This window comes from Herpailurus yagouaroundi, unplaced genomic scaffold (assembly GCF_014898765.1).
Source record: "Herpailurus yagouaroundi ecotype Mexico unplaced genomic scaffold, PumYag 142, whole genome shotgun sequence".
NCBI classification, from domain to species: Eukaryota; Metazoa; Chordata; class Mammalia; order Carnivora; family Felidae; genus Herpailurus; species Herpailurus yagouaroundi.
Genome location: NW_024412397.1, coordinates 41,059,244 through 41,080,064, shown reverse-complemented (window position 1 = coordinate 41,080,064; position 20,821 = coordinate 41,059,244). Strand labels below are relative to the sequence as shown.

The 20,821-nt window shown below is 41.3% G+C and overlaps 1 protein-coding gene across 1 annotated transcript in view; it reads left to right on the top strand.

The window, feature by feature from the left end:
* Window positions 1-7,105: 7,105 nt before the first annotated feature.
* The window catches only part of MEP1B (meprin A subunit beta), a 31,487-nt gene continuing 17,771 nt past the window's right edge, over window positions 7,106-20,821 (top strand). Inside the window, exons 1-6 of the mRNA XM_040479142.1 lie at window positions 7,106-7,409; window positions 8,042-10,030; window positions 12,483-12,501; window positions 13,351-13,401; window positions 13,489-13,532; window positions 15,448-15,526. Of these exons, the coding sequence (XP_040335076.1) occupies window positions 9,833-10,030; window positions 12,483-12,501; window positions 13,351-13,401; window positions 13,489-13,532; window positions 15,448-15,526 (391 nt within the window). The 5' untranslated portion in view covers window positions 7,106-7,409; window positions 8,042-9,832. The remainder of the gene's footprint in view (window positions 7,410-8,041; window positions 10,031-12,482; window positions 12,502-13,350; window positions 13,402-13,488; window positions 13,533-15,447; window positions 15,527-20,821) is intronic.

The following is a 20,821-nucleotide window of genomic DNA, read 5'->3' as shown; positions in this document are numbered from 1 at the left end:
TTCCATACATCACCCAGTGCTCATCACAAATGCACTCCTTAGTCTCCATCAGCTATTTTACCCATCCCCCACCACCTCCCCTCGGGCGACCATCAGTGTTTACTCTACAGTTAACAGTCAGTTTCTTGGTTTGTCTCTCTTTTTTCTCCTTTGTTCATTTGTTTTGTTTCTCAACTTCCAGATATGAGTGAAATCGTAAGGTATTTGTCTTTCTCTAACTGATTTATTTAGCTTAGCATTATACTTTCTAGATCCATCCATGCTGTTGTCACCCTAACATTTTTGGGCCATGGACACCTTTTGTTAGTCTGGTGAAGCTCCTGAGAAGCTCCCTTCTCAGGATAATGTTTTATTTATTTATTTATTTATTTGTGCTTATTTATTTATTTTGAGAAAGAGAGAGAGAGCACGCATGATCAGGGGAGAGGGAGAGAGAGAAATAGAGAGAGAATCCCAAGCGGGCTCTGCAGTGGATGGAGCCTGACTCAAGGCTCAATCTCATGAACCGTGAGATCATGACCTGAGCCGAAATCAAGAATCAGATGCTCAACTGACGGAGCCACCCACGTGGCCCCAGAATAATGTTTTAAATGCATAAAATAAAATACGTAAGATTAACAAAAAACCTACAATTATATTGAAATCTAGTTAACAAAAAGAATGTTTGTGATACAGTAATACATGTGTTTGTTAATGTAGTAAATGACTAGACCTAGCTATGAGCTCCATGACTGCCATAATTCAAAGCAGCAATGAGCATACACAACATTTTGAGATATTAACACTTACTGTGATCTGATATGAAAATATTTGTTATTTTTATTGGTGACAGTCACAAGTATTGATACCTATTAAGGTTTGTGCTTATTTTGCAATGGGAGGAAATCCTGCATTTTAATTACAAGTCAATGAAATTGAGATGTAATTATTTTACATAATTATTTTCTCCATCAAATTCACAGAACTCCTGAATTCTACTGATAAATGTGGATCTCAAGTTAAGATCAATGGTGGCTGAGAGATGTCCCACCATCATGAATTATTATATGGGAGGATTACAGACACCAAATGACTCTGGACCTCACCAGATTCTGGGGCTGAGTCTCTGCTTCTCTTAGCCCCCAGAACCACTGTCCCCAACTCTCCTGTTGTAGTATTAGTCAGACCTTTGGATATTTGAGATGTTTGAAGTGATTTCTAATCTCTAGCTCAAGGCTAGAGGTAGGACTCTGAACTGTACTCTATTTTTTGAGCAAATGATTCCCCAGACAGCTCTCTTTAGGTATCCCACCTTAGAAGTTTTTAATTTCCTAAAATTTATTTCACCTTTAGCTCTAAAGTTCACATTTCATACCAAACCACCACCAACAACCTACCTTCCCATCCATCCATCCATCCATCCATCTAAACATTCAATCATACACTTAATAATGATACCATGCTGTAAAGATATGAATGTGTAACTTATCTCCCTTGCTCATAACCTCATACCAGGAAATATCTACATTAGTGCAAAGGATCATCTATGATAGATCCATTCTCTAGGATTATCAAAGCAAATCAAGTCACATCACTATGCAGGACTAGTTTTTAGGGCCAATTTGTGAAATAGGCAGGTTACTCTTGGCTTTTGATCCTCAGTCCTGAAATGTCTAATCGTTGGCAGTAAAATCCCCCAACATATGTATAAGCTGACACTCATTTCCATGACTGCTCATTACCTCTCTTTCTCCTCTCTCTTCTCTTAGATGAAGATGGAACCGCAGCCTGTCCTTCCTGTCTGTTTTGTCAGAAAACGGCAATGACTTCATCTGCAGTGTCTGTGAGGTTTTGTTCTTTCATGTTCTAGGCTGAGGCATAACCCTACAGCACGCTCATCTGGAGAGCCAACTCCATGGAAACATTGACAAGTAGCTTCAATTATGACACTTGAATGATGACTCTTGAAGCCAATGTTGTTCTTTCCCTTTTATTCTTACCCTAATTGCAATGAATCACATGTCACCTACTCCACGCACACCTTGCTCTTCTGGCCATACAGAGCAAAGGCAACAGCTGGAGGGCCCAGAACCCACAGCAGCACCTGTCAAAGCATAAATCCTTGGTCACAGAGCGGCTGAGCATTATTTATCTATATCCAAAGATTCCATGATGGATGTGTGAGGAATCAGATGCTGCTGCTTCTCACCATTATGGCAGGGATCTGAAAATCCAGAGCTATGACGGTCTTCCCCATCCAAGGGCATAGTCTTTAGTTCAGAATGATGGGGTTCCCCACCTTCCTGTTAGCTTATCAGGTACCTTGGTGACCAGTAAACTTGCCAAAAACCAGGCTGTCACCTTCTCCCCTGGACTGGCCCAAGGGTCCATCTTCCCTTTTCAGTTGGCTTCCTAAATCCATGTATAGACTACGAGCAAGTACTTCACTGTTGGACCTTGGTCCTTGGTACCTACCTTTCTTTGTAACAATGATCAGGTTGAGTCTTTCCAGATGACTTTAATGCCGAGTTGATTTAAACACCCCTATAAACTTTTCAAGAGCAGGGATCATGCCACTTGTTTCTATATCTCCACATAGCACAGGGCCTGGTTGTGGCTTTCTAGAAATATTTTGGAATAAATATGTTAATTAAAATATACTTTGGTTTTCTCCAATAATTTCACTTGTTCATGAACTCCCCTACATACACATCTCTGGTCCATATTCTAGTGTTGTCTATATTCTAGGCACTAACTTTATATACATAATTTTTAATATGCTGAACATACTCTTTTTTCAGGAACAGATTTATTTTCTTAATTCAAATCTTAGTTAACATATGGTGCAACATTGGTTTCAGGAGTAAAATTCAGAGATTCATCACTTATATACAACACCTAGAGCTCATCACAAGTGTCCTCCTTAGTACCCATCACCCTTCTAACCCATCTCCCACCCCCCTCCCTCTATCAACCCATAGTTCTCTATCATTAAGAGTTTTTTGTGGTTTGTTTCTCTCTCTTCTCTCCATCCCCCCTGAACACACTTCCCATATGTGTATCTGTTTTGTTTCTTAAGGTCCATATATGAATGAAATTATATGGTATTTGTCTTTCTCCGATTGACTTATTTTGCTTAGCATAATACATTTTAGCTCCAACAACATCATGGCAAATGGCCAGATTTCATTCTTTTTGATGGCTGAGTAATATTCCATTGTGTGTATATGTGTGTGTGTGTGTGTGTGTGTGTGTGTGTACAGACCCAGAGAGTTTAACTTTCTCATGCTCAGATAGCTATTAAATTGATGAACTTCTTCTATTTTTTTTAAGTTTATCTATTTTTTTAGTAATCTCTAAACCCAATGTGGGGCTCAAACTCATTACCCCAAGATCAAGAGTCGCATGCTCTTGTGACTGAGCCAGCCAGCTGCCCTTAAATTGATGAACCTCTTATCTAAGGGCCCAAACCCTTGTCTTTCTGAGTCTTGTTCTACCTTCCTGTCATTATAAAGCAATAGTTCTCCAAGTGTGGTCCACAGACTCTTGAAATGTCCCAGAGACCCTTGTAGGGATCCACAAGCCAAAACTATCTTCATAATAATACTGACATTTTGGCCTTTTTTAAAAACTTAAGTTTATTTATTTTTGAGAGAGAGAGCCAGAGAATGCAGGCTCACAAGCGGGGGAGGGGCAGAGAGAGAGGAGACAGAGAATCCCAAGCAGGCTCTTTGTTGCCAGCACAGAGCCCGATATGGGGCTCAAACTCATGAACTGTGAGATTATGACCAGAACTGAAACCAAAGTTGGATTCTCAACCCACTGAGCTACCCAGACCCCCGGGTTGTTGTTGTTGTTTTTTATTGTTGTTGTCTTTTTAATGTGTTGACAATTGCACCTTGATGCAAAAGCAGTGGCAGTAGTAGCCATTGTATTTTTTTGGTCTTTTAAGCAGGCTCCATGCCGAGCACAGAGTGCAACAGAGGGCTTGAATCCAACACCCTGAGATCAAGACCTGAGCTGAGACCAGGAGTCAGATGCTTAACTGACTGAACCACCCAGGCGTCCCTAGTAGCTGTTGAATTCTTCAGCACCACGCCCTTGCAGTAAAAACAACCACAGTCTCACTTGAAAATGTCCTGATGAAGCTATAAAAATTAATTTTATTAAATCTAGGCCCTTGAGTGCACATCCTTTTAATATTCTGTGTCATAAAATGGGAAGTACACACAGAGCACTTGTGCTGCATGCCAAAATATGATCTTTGTTTTGGGCAAAGCATTTGTGTGATTGCTTGAGACGTGAGCTGCTCCAGCTGCTTTTCTCATAGAACACCGCATTTGCTTATAGAACAAGCAGTAGGCAGACTGTGATTATTAGGTATTTCGCAGAAATGTTCTTGAAAACGAATGGAGTGGGCTTAACCTATCCAGGAAACCAACTGACGGTATTTATTACCAATGCTAAAACTTGAGCTTTCAAGAGAAAGAATTTTTGGAACACCTGTGTCCAGAAATTCGTCCCTGCGAATTTAATGGTTTCCGAAATCTTTATCAGCTTTTCGGATGAGACTGGTGGTGTCGACCAAGAGATTTATCTGATAAGGGATACGAAATGAGTCAACATTGGGAAGATCCAGATTTTCTGAAGGACAAGTGGTGTTACAAATCATGCATAGGGAGGGCGCCTGGGTGGCTCAGTCGTTGAGCGGCCGACTTCGGCTCAAGTCATGATCTCGCGGTCTGTGAGTTCGAACCCCGTGTCGGGCTATGTGCTGGCAGCTCGGAGCCTGGAGCCTGCTTCGGATTCTGTGACTCCCTCTCTCTGTCCCTCCCCCACTCACGCTCTGTCTCTCTCAAAAATAATAAACATGTAAAAAAAATTTAAAAAAACACAAATTATGCATAGGGAAAGCATCCATTTGAAATGCAAGATTAGACCAATGGATTTTAATATAACAAAGTATGAAAAGTTCATCGTTGTGATTGAAGAAACTGTGGCATGTGAAATTTGGGTGTAGTATTTAAGAAGAACAGCCACAATCATCTAAAAAGGCTGTTAAATTACTCCTCCTCTTTTCTTTCTTCTTTCTTTCTTTTTTTTCCTTTTTTGGTAGCCATGAGAGGATTTGTTTCTTTTAACGTTTATTTTGAGAGAGAGACACAGAATACAAGTGGGGGAGGGACAGAGAGAGGGGGAGACACAGAATCCGAAGCAGGCTCCAGGCTCAGAGCTGTCAGCACAGAGCCCGACGCGGGGCTCAAACTCAGGGACTGTGAGATCATGACCTGAGCCGAAGTCGGACACTCAACCTACTGGGCCACCAGGCGCCCCTGCTCCTCTTTTCAACTACATTTCTGTCTGAGGCTGAATTATCTTCATATGCTTGAATTGTGACAACGTATCACGGCAGATCTGAGAATTCAACTGTCTTCTAGTAAGCCAGACATTAAGAGATTTGCCAAGATGTAAAGCAGTGCCACTCTTCCCATTATTTTTTGAATATGTGCTCACTTTTCATTAAAATATATATTTTAAAGTTTATTTTTGACAGAGAGAGAGAGCATGCGCGAGAGAGTGGGGGAGGGGCAGAGAGAGAGGGAGAGAGAGAGAATCCCAAGCAGGCTCCACCCTGTCAGCGCAGAGCCCGATCTCACGAACTGTGAGATCATGACCTGAGCTGAAATCAAGAGTTGGATGCTCAACCGACAGAGCCACCCAGGCGCCCTTAAAATATATTATTTATATTAACATATAATAGGTTTAAAATTTATTTAAAATTACTTTTAATCAATTAATAATATTTCAAAAATTTTTCAGTGTGAATTTCTAAGAAGGTCAATATTGACAGATAAAATAATAAAATTTCTTTGTGAGTTCTCAGTCACTTTTCACAAATGAAAAGGGGTTTCAAGGCAAAAAATTTGAGGACTGCTGTGGAGTAAGGCACATGTGACAGGAGGGGACAGGAGGCAAACGCTTCCAGCAGAATGCCTGAGACGTTTCCCATTCATGGGAGACTGTGGTGAGATCAATCGAACATTCCATCTTTCCTTTCTCAGTCATTTTTGTGGTTAAAGCAGCCTAGGCTGAATGTTACTGCGGGTTAAAAGCTGGAGCCCCAAAAAAGAAGGAAGAAAGAAGACTATCTTTCTCTCAATTTTTTTTTTTTTTGCTTCTGTCCAGCAAATCTGCTCCCACCTGCAGCAAATGCTTAACGTCCATTAAATTTCTTTTAATGTTTATTTAATTTTGAGAGACAGAGACACAGAGAGAGAGACAGAGCATGAGCAGGGGAGGGGCAAAGAGAGAGGGAGACACAGAATCTGAAGCAGGCTCCAGGCTCTGAGCTGTGAGCGTGGAACCGAACCGTGAGATCACGACCTGAGCCGAAGTCAGACGCTCAACCAACTGAACCACCCAGGCACCCCAATGGACACCCATTTTAGACCTGTTCTGGTTTGGGGTGAATTTTTACTGGCACCACGCCTGCTGAGCTACAGTAGGGTTGCCAAACTTTTCGGGCCACCTGGTGATCCTCTCGTGATGGTGGGAGGAAGCTGCTATCTCATCATCCTGCTGCAATTCTCGCCCCCACTGTTTCTTTGTGGGCTAGCTCCCAGCATCAAAAAGCTCCCTGTGTAAAGCCAGTCCAGAGGGGTGCCTGGCTGGCTCAGTCAGTAGAGCATGTAACTCTTGATCTCAGTGCTATGAGTTCAAGCCCCATGTTGGGCATAAGAGTTACTTACAAAACAAAACAAAGCAAAACAAAACAGTCCAGGAATTTGAAGTAGGATCATAAGGTGTAAGAATAGAATCGTTCCTCACCGCCTCAGCCAACTGGCTTTGAAATCTGAAGAGCAACTCTCGGTCCCTCGGTATTTTCCTAGAGTTACAGATGTGACCATGTTGTCATTGATGTTCACCATGGAACATGATAGATAGCATCTTTGTCTTCAGCCAGGGGTGTGGCTGGCAGTCCAGCCAATTGTGTCGAGTTGGCCGTAATAGCCACCTTTAGTGTAACCAATAGCTAGCCCATAAACAGGAGACTGTGAAGGGTCTGGCAAATAAAAGAAGAGAACAAAAAAGAGAACTGATGGTTCATTTTATGTGACAACTTGGCTAGTCCATGGAATCCAGATATCTGGTCAAATACTAGTCTAAACGTCACTGTGAAGATACTTTCCAGATGATACTAACATTTAAATCAGTAGACTTTGAGCAAAGCCAATTTCCTTTCTTTGTGTGGGTGGGCCTCATCTAATCAGTGGAAGGCCTTAAGAGACAAAAGACCAAGATTGCCAGAAGAAGAGAGAATTCTGCTAGCAGACTGCTTTTGGACTCAAGCTGCAACATTGCTTTTTCTCTGGGTCTCCAGTCTACCAGCCCACCCTGCAGACTTTGGATTTGCCAGCTTCCACAGTTCTGTGAGCCAATTCCTTAAGTAAATTTCTCTATCTATATACAGATCCTCTTGGTTCTGCTTCTCTGGGGAACCTTGACTAATACAGTAATATAGCACAATTTTGAAAAATCGAGTAAAAGATGGGAGTTTGGGGAGGGGCTTAGAAGAATGTGATTTATTGTGCTCAATCGCAGGGGGTGCAGATGTCTTATGAGCTCTTTTGCCCTTTAATTGGCTGGGGCCATAATGAATTTGTATTCTCCTTGCTGCCCGGGGACTTCTTTAGTCACCACACCTCCATTTTCTTCCTTTTTTCCTAGTTCCATTTAATTTAATTTAAATTCAATTACATGCACCTCCCTAATAAGTTTATAGAAGTGCTGATAAGATTTCATAAAGAGCCACCATTGGGGAACACATGACATAACTTACAAAAACTTTTTGTTGTTGTTTTTGGAAGAAGAACTGGGTGAAGGAAGTGGGCGTTCTAAGAGGAAAGATATGGATCTTGTGTTGCAACCTCTGTACTATTTCCTATTAGAAAGCTTTTCATTCTTGAGATCTGCCATCCTTAGGTCTAGAATATTCTCGTATTCCATGGGGGGTTTTGAGAATCACATTCCTGAGAGAAATGCGCTTTCCTGATAGTTCCAGGAGCTCTCAGAACAATCCATATGGCTGGAATCTTGAGCACGGTTCGCGATAGTCCCCGGGAGAAATGAAGACCAGAGGAGGACCAGCAGCCAGAGGCAGACACGCTCTCCAGGAGACAAATGAGCGGGGCTGGAGCTATGTTAGACCAGCCAAGGGTAGCCTCTGCATTAGAGCCTCAGTGACCATCCCAGGAAGAATGAAATGTAAAATCTATCCATTAATTGCAGTCAAAACACATTTCTGGAGTTGGATTTCAGCCACGCCCCCATGACTGTCCATGAGATTCCTAGAGGGGCTGTCCATGTGCTGTGTTAGGTAGGGTCCACAGCAGACTACAACCGTCCTCGGAACTGTTGCTTCCTACCTCCCTGATTGCAACTTCCTAACTTGGAATGTGAGCCGTCTGCCCTAACGCATGGCTTGCAGTCAGGGGTCTCAGTTGCACGTGGCTCACAAAAGCAGATATGCATAATAAATACTTCTATTTTTCGGTAACTGTAATTATTGTTTTGAGTCCCCATCCACATAAATGGGAGAAATTTAACTGTTGCCGATTAAGGATTCCCATCTTTTACTCTGAGGCTCATGCCTAAGCTTGACAGCCCAAGGCCCCATCTCATCCCGGTGGCATCCCCCCTCGGGCACGCTCTGAAACATCTGTCTCTCGTCTGGTCGTTGGTTGTCCTTCTATGCAGCCCTCTATGGAGACACTCGGATTCCTAGCCACATGGCCCCGCAGGTGTGGGGCTTTCCCTGATACTTGTGTGCCACTCTGGTCTCTTAGGAGTTATTCTCCTTCCTTCCAAGACATGCTTTCTTTTGCAGAGTGTTTTTGTCTCCTTGTAGCTCTAGCCAGGAAACAGGCCCATTTTATTGGGGATCCCAGAAACCACCCGCAGGATCCCTGGGAACAAGTGAGGAGTGGGGTTTGTAACTTTCCCTTTGAACACTTACCCTCTCAGAGGTTGGGAATGACTGGCTCAAACTCACAAAGAGCATCCTCCCAAGTCCTTTGTCTCTACCATGCATCTTTTGACATCCTTCCTATGAGCGCAGAGTGGGGCAAGGACCAATCCTGAGTGGGGAGGGAATTGCTGAGGGAAAAAGTGGTGTTGCAAAAATATTATATCGCATCACAGTTGAGAGTGGAACCATGGGAACACAGAGAGTAGGTTGTCTCTAAAGAAAAGTTATCCCAAGAAAACAAGGAAAAAGGGAAAGAACTGAGAGATGGATTGGAACACCAGTTTATCAGAAAACCCGTGACCATTCCTAGCTTTGGACCCTCCCCCTTAGGTTTGCTTGATGGGAATTTTCACGAGTGAGGTATGTTGCTATTTTGCTACTTTATATATAATGATCAAAATATGCCAGATTTCTAACACATAAATGGATTTTGAAACTCAATAAATTTTCTAATACATGAATGAGTGATTAAAAAAGCCACGGACATAACTGGATATATGAAAGCAGCACAGGGTTAGATGAGCAGAAGGAGCTTCACAAACGTTACTATTTGAAAGATTAAAAGTTAATTTCAGGAATTCACAAAAGGAAAACATAAAAATAAATAAATAAAAAATAAATAAAAATTAATGTGATATTTTCTTTTGCTCAAGTGGTCGTCAATAATTCTGAGGACAAATATGTATAAATTAGGGAACTTATTTCATTAACAGGTCTCAGCCAGGCACTTAACTACTGAATGTTGACTCAGGGGGAAAAAAAAAGCCAACAAACAAGGCTGCAGAGCTGTGTTCAGGATACTGGACTTTAACTCTCTGACTGCAGATGATACTACTACAGCGAGCTGACCTGCAAGATGGATCTTTGAGATCAAAGGCTACAAATTATGATGTTTGCCTTTTAAGAAGTAAATGCTACTCTGACTTTCTTAGTTTGCACATTTCAACTGGAAGCCACAACATGGATTCATGGTATCTGCCTTGGTTTCTGTTCTTTGCCATTCTCTTCCTGGTTCCTGGCTTGGTAAGGAAACTGTGTTTGGAAAACAATGAGAAAAATTGGGGGCCTATTGCTTGTGTGTTCATGTTTTTGCTTTTTAGGAATTTCAAGATGTGAATGAAATGAGCGGGGCGAGCTGGGGCAGGCAGGGTCACGGGGTGAGAAGCAGCCCCGCCAGAGACAGAGTCAGGGACATGGACATAAAGTTATATATTTCTTTCAGTTTCATTTTGGTGTAACAAGTTTTCTCCTGATAAGGTGGAAAATGTGCAGTTTGAAAATCATTCCATTTTTTACTGCCGAGTGAAATGCATATTACTATTGCGGTGCCGTAAGACATGAATGGTGGATGTCACAGGCAAAGCCAGAGCTTACGGTTTTGTAGCATGGGGTTTCTCGTCTGCCTCTTTGTCAGGTTAGACCAATCTTTCTACAGTGACAGGTAGTTTGTACCGTAGACCAACCCAAAGTTTTAAACCTAGGGGGTTAAAAACCAAAATGCCTAGGGGGAATTTTAGTTGAGATTTTAAAATAAGCTATTATATTGAGCTGATATTCTATGAACAGGACCTACAACATTGAGAACAAGAGATGCCATTTAAGACACATTATAACTGTAGTTATGAACAAATGCTTGATAATTAAAAAAAATTTTTTAATGTTTATTTATTTTTAAGAGAGAGAACATGAGCAGGGGAGGGGCAGAGGGAGAGGGAGACACAGAATCTGAAGCAGAGCTGTTAGCACAGAGCCCGATGCAGGGCTCGAACTCACAAACCATGAGATCATGACCTGAGCCGAAGTCAGACCCTTAACTGACTGAGCCACCCAGGCACCTCTTGATGACTTTTATCATTAGGCACATTAGCATTCCTCTCTGAGTGTGCCTACGTGTGGCTAATGTGTGAGACAAACAGGCACTTCTTAATATCAAGAGGAGTAACTATCCAACCAGTTCATTCCTACTGCTTGCCAAACAGTCCATATGATTCTGGTATTTAGATATGTAAGCTGTATTAACCTATTTTATAGATAGTCTGAGTTTCTGGAAGGTGAACTGACTTGCTGTGAATTGGTGGAACCAGGCATAAAACCCAGACCTGCTGCCTGCCAGTCCCATGAGCTTTCTCACTAGACTCTAGACTTCCCTAAGAAATTTCTCAGGTTTAAGGGGTGCCTGGGTGGCTCAGTCAGTTAAGCATCTGACTTCAGCTCAGGTCATGATTTCACAGTTCGTGGCTTAGAGCCTTGTGTCAGCCTCTGTGCTGACAGCTCAAAGCCTGGAGCCTGATTCAGAGTCTGTGTCTCCCTCTTTCTCTCTGCTCCTCCCCTGCTTGTGCTCTCTTTCTCTCTCAGAAATCAATAAACATTTAAAAAAATTAAAAAAAAGAAATTTCTCAGGTTTACTTCATTTTTTCCATTGGGCATATAGTATAGGTTTTTCATTTGGTCACTTGTAGAGAACCTATTTTCAGAAGTGTTTTTTTTTTTTTTTATGTTTATTTTTGAGGGAGAGAGAGAGAGAGAGAGACAGAGCAAGAGCGGGGGAGGGACAGAGAGAGAAGGAGACACAGAATCTGAAGCAGGCTCCAGGCTCTGAGCTGTCAGCCCAGAGCCCAATGAGGGGCTCGAACCCACAAACTGTGAGATCATGACCTGAGCCAAAATCAGACGCTTAACCGACTGAGCCACCCAGGTGCTCCTTAGTGTGTGTATGTTTTTTTTAACGTTTATTATATTTTTGAGAGAGAGAGTGCACACACCTGAGCAGGGAAGGGACAGAGTGACGGAGAGAGTCCCAAGCAGGCTCCACGCTGTCAGTGCAGTGCCTCATGTGGAGCTTGAATTCACAAACCATAAGATCATGACCTGAGCTGAAATCAAGAGTTGGACACTTGACTGACTAAGCCATCCAGATGCCCCTTAAGGTTTTTTTTTTAATTGCAAAGTATACCCATTGATTTTTTTTTTCTTAACATTTCTCAAGCAGTGTCTTGAGAAAAACGTGAAAGTAAACCATGATTGATGAGGTCTTCAATAAAATTTCTTTATAAGGGGTTGTTATAAATTACAATAATATTTCAACAATGGGGATAAATTATTAGGTTTTTCAAACATTGCTCCATGAATCCTTCAGAGAATCATGTTTAAAGTGAACATTTATCTGAGGGCTGGAGTCTTACATGCTGCCTTCTTTTCAATCTGTGAAGTTAGTTCCTTGTTTCTTTCACCTTCAAATCCATACAACAGCCAATTTTATTTTTTACATGAGATAAGAAGACCCTTTCATCCAAAAATTATTTTAGACTCCAAATTAGCTGTCTTAGATATAAGCCAGAAATTATTAATATATTAATATTAAAGAACTCCCCTCCCTCTACAAATTACTAGATATAAATTGGAACCAAGAAGATCTTTTATGTCATGGGTGTCATAATAATGCCTTTTTTTTTTTTTTTATGTGTTTGTTTCTCAGCCAACTCCAGAAAACTTTGGTGAGTCTATTTTGAGTTTTGTTCTAAGTTATAGTAAAAGAAAGTCATGTGGATGATAGAACAACAGGACAGAATAACTTAGGACACATTTAATGCTAGGCACAATGCGTAATTATGTATGCATAATTGTATAATTGCATTGAACTTTAGTCAAACACTGACTTCTTTTGATTTATTGAGAACTGTTTTATTGTTCCTGTTCCAGGGTTCCACATACCCAGCAGAAAAACAGATGGTGACATAGGAAAATCCAAACACAATGACTCACATGAGACATCCCATAAATGCTTGCTGTTACTACTTTTGCTATTTTGCATCAAATCAGGTGGACCCGATGTCCATCCTATTCTGTCGTACCCTTAGAGATTTGGCCCTATTATTTACTCCTTTGCAACTTACAAGAGTAATTCAAATTTAAATTAGGACTTTTGCTTGAGAGTTCCAAGATATGTTACTAGCAAAGGGATATATACAAATGGGTAGATTGGGCTGGTTTGACCAGATTTAAACATTTGCTTCTCATTTAATCTAGTCATCTAGTCTAGTCTTTCAAATTCAGTTTAATATTATACAGAGTGACCAATTTCTTATTCCTGAAGTCATTTGACGTTCAAGGGACATGGATAAGACAAAAGCATATATGCAAAAGCCCCATAGCCCCAAGCCTAGCTCATGGGAGGTTCTCAATCAGTCAACCAGTCAATCAATCAATCAATCAATGTATGTTGAATCAGAACCTAGTAGTCACTTACCTGATACAAAGAACTTTCCTTACTTTTAATTTGGTAATTGATAAAGATTGTCGTCTTTCAAAACATAATGCTCAATGTGTTTTTCTCTTTCCTTTAGTTAAAGATGTAGATGGTGGAATTGATCAAGATATATTTGATATCAATGAAGGTTTGTAGATTTTTCTTTTTTACATATTTTAGTAAGTAGAGGGTTTGAATCCAATTTGCTAACATGAATTTTTATCTTCCCTCTTAGAATTGGGGCTGGATCTATTTGAGGGAGACATCAGACTTGATGAGGTGAGTTGAAACAAAGCAAGGAAGAATCTTCTATTAACTACTGCGAATTAAAGTACAGAGTATATGAGAATGATTGGACAACATGGGCTTTGTTAAGCCCAACTGTCTCTAGAGATACAGTATCATAGAGACAGATGTATTCAATAAATACATTATACCCTGAGGGACTTGCATAATAATGCCTTCATTATCCATTACTCAGATTTCTGTGTGGTTAAAGCCATCGTCACTCACTATGTATGCCTTGATCTTATTGGTCCGATGAATTTTCATTATTGGGACAATATGATGCTTTCATTTTTATTTTCATTTAAGTTTATGTATTTATTTTGAGAGAGAGCACAAGGGAACAGAGGAGGGGCAGAGGGAGAGGAAGAGAGAGAATCCCAAGCAGGTTCCACACTGTCAGTACAGAGCCCCGCACAGGGCTCGAACTCATGAACTGTGAAATCGTGACTTGAGCCAAAACCAAGAGACAGGTGCTTAACCAACTGAGCCACTCAGGTGCCCTGATGTTTTCATTTTTAAATAAAACCTCCCTGATTTAATCTAGTTGAGGCCAAATTAAACTGAATTTTTAAACATATCAATGAATCAGAATTTTTACTGTAAAAGATAGATTTTGTGACTTCTATCCTGACAGCTAAAGATAGTGTTGCCAAGTAAAGATCTTGCCAAATCTATGCATGAAGAGTATATGGCACATGGATGAGCATAGATTACTTACAGGTAGTTCTGCTGGGAACTTCAACTCAAGAAGCAGAGCTGCAGTGTCTCAGGTTTAGTCTTGGGCTTGTTCTTCTATCTGTACTCTTTCCCTCTGGATCTCACCTTGTCCGAGGGCTTTAAACGTCATGTCTATGCTGATGATTCCAAAGGTGTGACTCTTATCCATTCCTTCTCCTGCACTCCAGACTTGTCTATCCAAGTGCCAACTGGTCAGTTCCATTTCCGCATTTATGAGGTGTCTCACATGTAAGGCGTTCTCAACTGGACACCAGTTTCATGCAAACTGCTCCTCCTTGACCTTCGCTCTTGGCAAAGTCATCACCCTACTCCTCGGAATAAGTAAAAAATCCGGGAGTCACCTTTGCTTCTGCTCTTTCTCTCACCCCTCCATCAGATCCATCAGTAAGTTCTGTCATTTCCAATGCAACACATGCCCCAAATAACCCACTTTAATTTGTCTCTCTATTTCAAATATTGCTCCCCTATAATTTTTTTCTCCCTGTCCCTGTCCCCACCCCCCTCCCAGCAAAGTAGTCTTTTATTTATTTATTTTTTAAGTTTGTTTATCTTGAGAGAGAGAGAGTGAGAACACTAGTGGGAAGGGGCAAAGAGGGAGAGAGAGAGAGAGAGAGAGAGAGAAAGAGAGAGGATCCCAAGCAGGCTTCGCACTGTCAATGCAGAGCACAATGTGGGGTTTGATCTCACGAACCATGAGATCATGACCTGAGCCGAAACCGAGAGTCAGATGCTTAACCGACTGAGCCACCCAGGAGCCCCACAAAGTGGTCTTTTAAACCAGCAATGATATCATTTCACTTCCAGGCTTGAAACTCTTCAACAGCTTCCTACTGCATGTAGAACAATAGCCAAACTTACCCACAGCCTTCAAGACCTTGCATAATTTAGCTCCTGCCCACTGTTCTCCCATCTCCTCTCCTTCTTTCTTACTGCGTCTCTTTTCTCTCTTAACTCTTTAGGCTACTGGCCTCAAAACAGACTCAGAACATACCGAGTGTATTTGCCCCTCAGAACTAGCAGCCTTCCTCCATTACCTTTAAATTTATCCTGCTTAAACCTACTTATTTTCTTCCATTTTAAATTTCATTTATTTCTAGATTAACTATTCATTGTTCCCTAGGTTTTTGCCTGATTCATTTAATTAACCCTTCACATTTATTTTTGACAGGCACAAGATAGAAATTCCATCATCGGAGAAAAATACAGATGGCCTCATACCATCCCATATGTTCTAGAAGATAGCTTGGGTTAGTATATACCTTGGAGAATCCATAACTGATGTATATTCCTGACAGAATATAATCACAGTATTTTCACGAGTAGGCTCTTATGGGCTTTCAGGATTTATTTGTTGCTTTATGTGGCTATGGACAAATATTTACTTATAAAAATAAGCAAAATGAACAATGAAAAGAACCACAGTGATTTTGTCTGAAATATTTGCTGAATTTTGACCAAGAAAGGGATTAACGCAACCAACATTTATGGAGAGCCTACTTTGTGTTGGCTGCTGGAGACACAAAGATCAGGAAGGTAGTCTTTATCTGAAAGCTGCCGTTTCCTCTATGGTCAGGGTTTTACATATGAGTTGAAAACAAAAACAACCAGGGGCTCCTGGGTGGCTCGGCCAGCTGAGTGTCCGACTTCAGCTCAGGTCACGATCTTACAGTTTGTAGGTTACAGCCTTGCATCAGGCTTGCTGCTGTCGGTGCAGAGCCCGCTTCGGATCCTCTGCCCCTTTGCCCACAACGCTCCCTCGCTGGCTCTCTCTCAAAAATGAACAAACATTACATTAAAAAAAAAAAAAAACCCAAAATAAACAAACATAAAACAACCAAACAAAACTTAGGGACTGGCATTGGTTTGCCAAAATTTTGTTTTGCCAAGCGAGGAACTTACCCAGCAATAAGAACCCACTATCTTTATCATCATCTTTTCATAACATAAATAATATTTTAACACTAAAAAGTCAGAAGAATCCAATCCAAAACAAAAGCCAGTGTAGAAGAAATTTAATTGCAAAGGAAAACTCTAAATGTGGTCCTCATTTTATTTACAGTTTCAGTTGCCAGAATCATTTTAGCAACTGTTGTTTGGGAAACTCTTCTTTTCTTTTCTTTTTTTTAAGTTTATTTATTTATTTGGGGAGGGAGGGAGAGAGAGAGAAAGAGAGAGAGAGGGAGAGCGAGCACACAAGCAGGAAGGAGCAGGGAGAGAGAATCCCAAGCAGGCTCTGAGCTGTCGGCTCAGAGCCCAACGTGGGGCTCAGTCTCACAACTGTGAGATCATGACCTAAGCCAAATCAAGAGTCAGATGCTTAGCCAAATGAGCCACTGAGGTGCCCCTGGAAAGTTTTCTTAAAGTTCATACATTTCAGTGGAGAATCAGATCGGCCAAAAGTTAATTACAATAGAACGGGATACATATTTTGCTTAATGACAGGTTGAAAAGCTGTGGGAGCGCATTGCAGGGGCATGTGACTCAGCCTAGATGTAAAGGCATCAGGGGGCAGGTGACACTACGTAGCAGGGCTACCAGGACATTTATGCAAGTTATACATGGTACATAGGCGCCTGGGAAGGGGGAAGTGGGACTGAAATCAGGTTTGCATTTCGTTCATCAAGAGGCATTTGTTTCTTTGCATGAAGTGCTATTTACTACCTGCCACGTCAAGACTTGCAGCATCTGCCCAGACGAAGTGCTCCTTTGTAATAATCCGCAGAAAGGCGTCATGTGGGCCAGCATGGCTTCTGACAGCAAGGGAAGGGTGCTCCAGGCAGATGGACCACTATGTGCAAGGGCATGGGGAAAGGGTGAACCCTTAACTGGAATTTTGGTTGGAAATGGGGAGTTAGTGAGGTTGAACAGGTAGGCAGAATCTAGTTTGGAAAGACTTGAGTGTTTCCCACATTAAAGAACTTGGTGTGCATACTGATGGTGACATGGAACCTCCAGAAGTTTTAATGTGGGTGTGAGATTATGATCAAGCTAGTTGCCGTAGAGAAGATGTATCATTAGTGGGGGGGCGGGGCCGGCAAGGAAAAGAGATCAGATAAGGAATCTATAGAAGAAATTCAGGGAAGGATTGAGAGTTTCTGAACCAAGTCTCTCTCAGCGAGGATAGACAAGAACGGACAGTTCTAAGACAGCCTTAGGAGGCAATTGTTAGATTTAGTGATTGACTGCAAGAAAAGGGATCGAGGTAAAGAGATGCTGGTGCCCAGGATTCAGTCTTAGGCAACTGAGTGCATGGTAGTGCCTGTAACAAGAACAGGGAATATGTCTGAAAGAGGGTGAGATACAGAAGTGTGGTGGAAATTGACATGCAGAGTTCGAAATGTATCAGGTCCACTGTGGTGGAGAGATCATATGAAGTATTGGTGTACAGCCTAATCATTCAGGATAGAGACAGATTTGGGTGTTCTTAGGTTGTGGGAGGTGGTTGAAGCCACTGGTGTGATGAGCCCCTTGCACTGGTGCGATGAGCCCTGCATATAACACGTACTCTTTAGATAGATGGAGCGTATTGAATGGCCCAAGAAGATTGTATTGAGCGAGAAGATGGCCAAGATTGGAATCCAGCTTGGGAGAACAACTTTCTCGAATTGATATAGACGGAGGATCTGTTAGAAGTGACTGAGAAGGGAGGACTGGCCAGAAACATAGATGAAAAACCAAGAGGAGGTAGAAAAAGCCAAGGCCAGAGGTGGGATTAGAAACTATAATGTGGAAGGGAAAGATAGTCACTGACTTTAGGAATGGGGGGGAAATCTGAATGCCTTTAATTATTTATAATATTTTTTGGTCTTAATATTTTGATTAAAAATATAAAAATTCTTTTCTTTTCAAATTATTTATAAAAATTAGAAAAATTGTTCTCCTAAGGTGTTCTGTGAAATACCAGTGAGCTTTAAATTTCATTGTATCTCTTGGCTACTTTTGCCCTGAATTTTAACCAAAGCTATTGTAACTTTATGAGCTTTATGTACCTGTTTTAACACATTATAAAACAACATAGTGAATGCCTTGAGGCCCAGAGCTATTTTTCATCTTGCAAATCTGAGGATTAGCATAGTCTCTGACATTTTATAGGCAGTTAATACATATTTTTAAAACTAAATTGATAAACTGGGGTGACTGGCTAGCTCAGTTGGTAGAACATGTGACTCTTTTTTTTTTTTAATGTTTATTTATTTTTGAGAGAGACAGAGTGTGAGTAGGAGAAGGGCAGAGAGAGAGGGAGGGAGACACAGAATCTGAAACAGGCTTCAGGCTCTGGGCTGTCAGCACAGAGCCTGATGCAGGGCTCAAACTCGGGAATGGTGAGATCATGATCTAGGCTGAAGTCAGTCGCTTAACCAACTGAGCCACCCAGCTTCTTTGAGCATGTGACTCTTGATCTGAAGGATGTGAGTTTGAGTCCCACGGTGGGCATAGAGTTTACTAAAAAAAAAAATATATATATATATATAAAAATAAATTGATAAACATATACAAATCAAACATGTCAGGTAAAAAATTCAGTCCACATCTTACTATCCAAACTGTGTACATTTAAAAAAAAATTTTTTTTTCAACGTTTATTTATTTTGGGACAGAGAGAGACAGAGCATGAACGGGGGAGGGGCAGAGAGAGAGGGAGACACAGAATCGGAAACAGGCTCCAGGCTCTGAGCCATCAGCCCAGAGCCCGACGCGGGGCTCGAACTCACGGACCGCGAGATCGTGACCTGGCTGAAGTCGGACGCTTAACCAACTGCGCCACCCAGGCACCCCCTGTGTACATTTTTATATGGGTATAACTATAGTGTTTTAAAATTTTTTTAGAGGCACTGGGTGACTCAGTTAAGCATCTGACTTCAGCTCAGGCCACGGTCTCATGGTGTGTGGGTTTGAGCCCTGTATCAGGCTCCGCACTGACTATGCAGAATGGGATTCTCTCTCTCTCGCTCTTTTTCTGCCCCTCCAACTTCTCTCTCAAAATAAATAAACTTAAAAAATTGTTAAGTTGTTTTGCTTCATTTTTTATTCTATTTATTTATTTATTTATTTATTTATTTAAGAGTAAACTCTATGCCCAACTTGGGGCGTGAACTCATGACCCAGAGATCAAGTCACATGCTCCACCGACTGAACCAGCCAGGAGCCCCCGTTTTAAATTTTTTAATCTGCTTTTTTCAATTGATATTACAGCATTATTTTGTGCTAGTTTTATAACATGATTAAACCCCAAATTTTTAGGTCATTTTTAAAATTCCATTATTTTGATTCTTTCTCATTTGGAAAATACTTTACCCCTGTTTAATATTGTAGCATTGAACTTACTCTCTATGCTTAAAGTGAGAAGAGGATGTCCTCATATTTCTGAAATTTATACCATCTCGAAATGACTCTGACTGAGGAAATCACTAAGCAAAGCCACCCTTACAGGTAGCAAAAGTAAATACCTATGAAGGGTTAGTAAATACCTATGAAGGGTTTACTGGAAGTGACTTCGGGCTCTCCAGAAATCGCTCTTAACCAACATATTCAATTCTGCTTTAGTCTTTTTGCTTACATTCCGGGTGTTTCCTGGCTGTTAGATGCAGCTTTTCTGGAAGGGGTGACTCTTGAGGCAGCCATGGATAGCTTCCTGTGAATAAGTGATCATTCCTTGCCTGGGTGTCAGACTTGACGTGTGTGGGGCAGGTAGAGAGCAGACAGGGTAAAAGGAGGGGGGATGGAAGTGAAAATCAAGGTGCTAGGAACCTGAAAGGGCTAAAGAGAAAAATAATCCTGAGCAGCTGCTTGCTTAATTCCAAGGCTTATCTAGGACCTGCTTTAGCCTTCAGAGCCTGGGGATTTAAATAACATGATCCCGGGGTGGGGGTGGGGGTGGGGGGCTCCTGCATCTATGAGTCAAAGATAATTAGCCTTTGGTAATGAAGGCACACAGTAAATGAAGAGCTTATCTTGGTAGAGGGCTATATCCCTTTCACAAAACTTTCACATATGTTTCCTTATTTGACTCTCAATTCAATGAAGGGTAAAAACTATCCTTGTGGGGCGCCTGGGTGGCTCAGTCGGTTAAGCATCCGACTTCGGCTCAGGTCATGATCTAATGGTCTGTGAGTTTGAGCCCTGCGTTGGTCTCTGTGCTGACAGCTCAGAGCCTGGAGCCTGCTTCGGATTCTGTGTCTGCCTCTCTCTGCCCCTTCCTGACTCCGCTCTGTCACTCTCTGTCTCTCAAAGATAAAAAAAAAAATTAAAAAAAAAAAGCTATCCTCATTAAACTTTGATAAAAGGCCTAGACCTGCATGCTCCTTTTACAGTCTGTCCTTAAAACAGGCTTGTGGTGGTGGGTATCATCATGTCTTATTGTAAGGAAGTGTTAGATTTGAGATAAGAATGCAAACATGATATTTATAGTACAGAAAATCCAGAAACACTTTAAATATCTGACAATAGGAAGTTACTTGTATATGTTACAGCCGTATAAGGTAGCCATTAAAATGATAAAAAGAACACTTGATAAAGCTTTTAATGATATACTATTTAGTGAA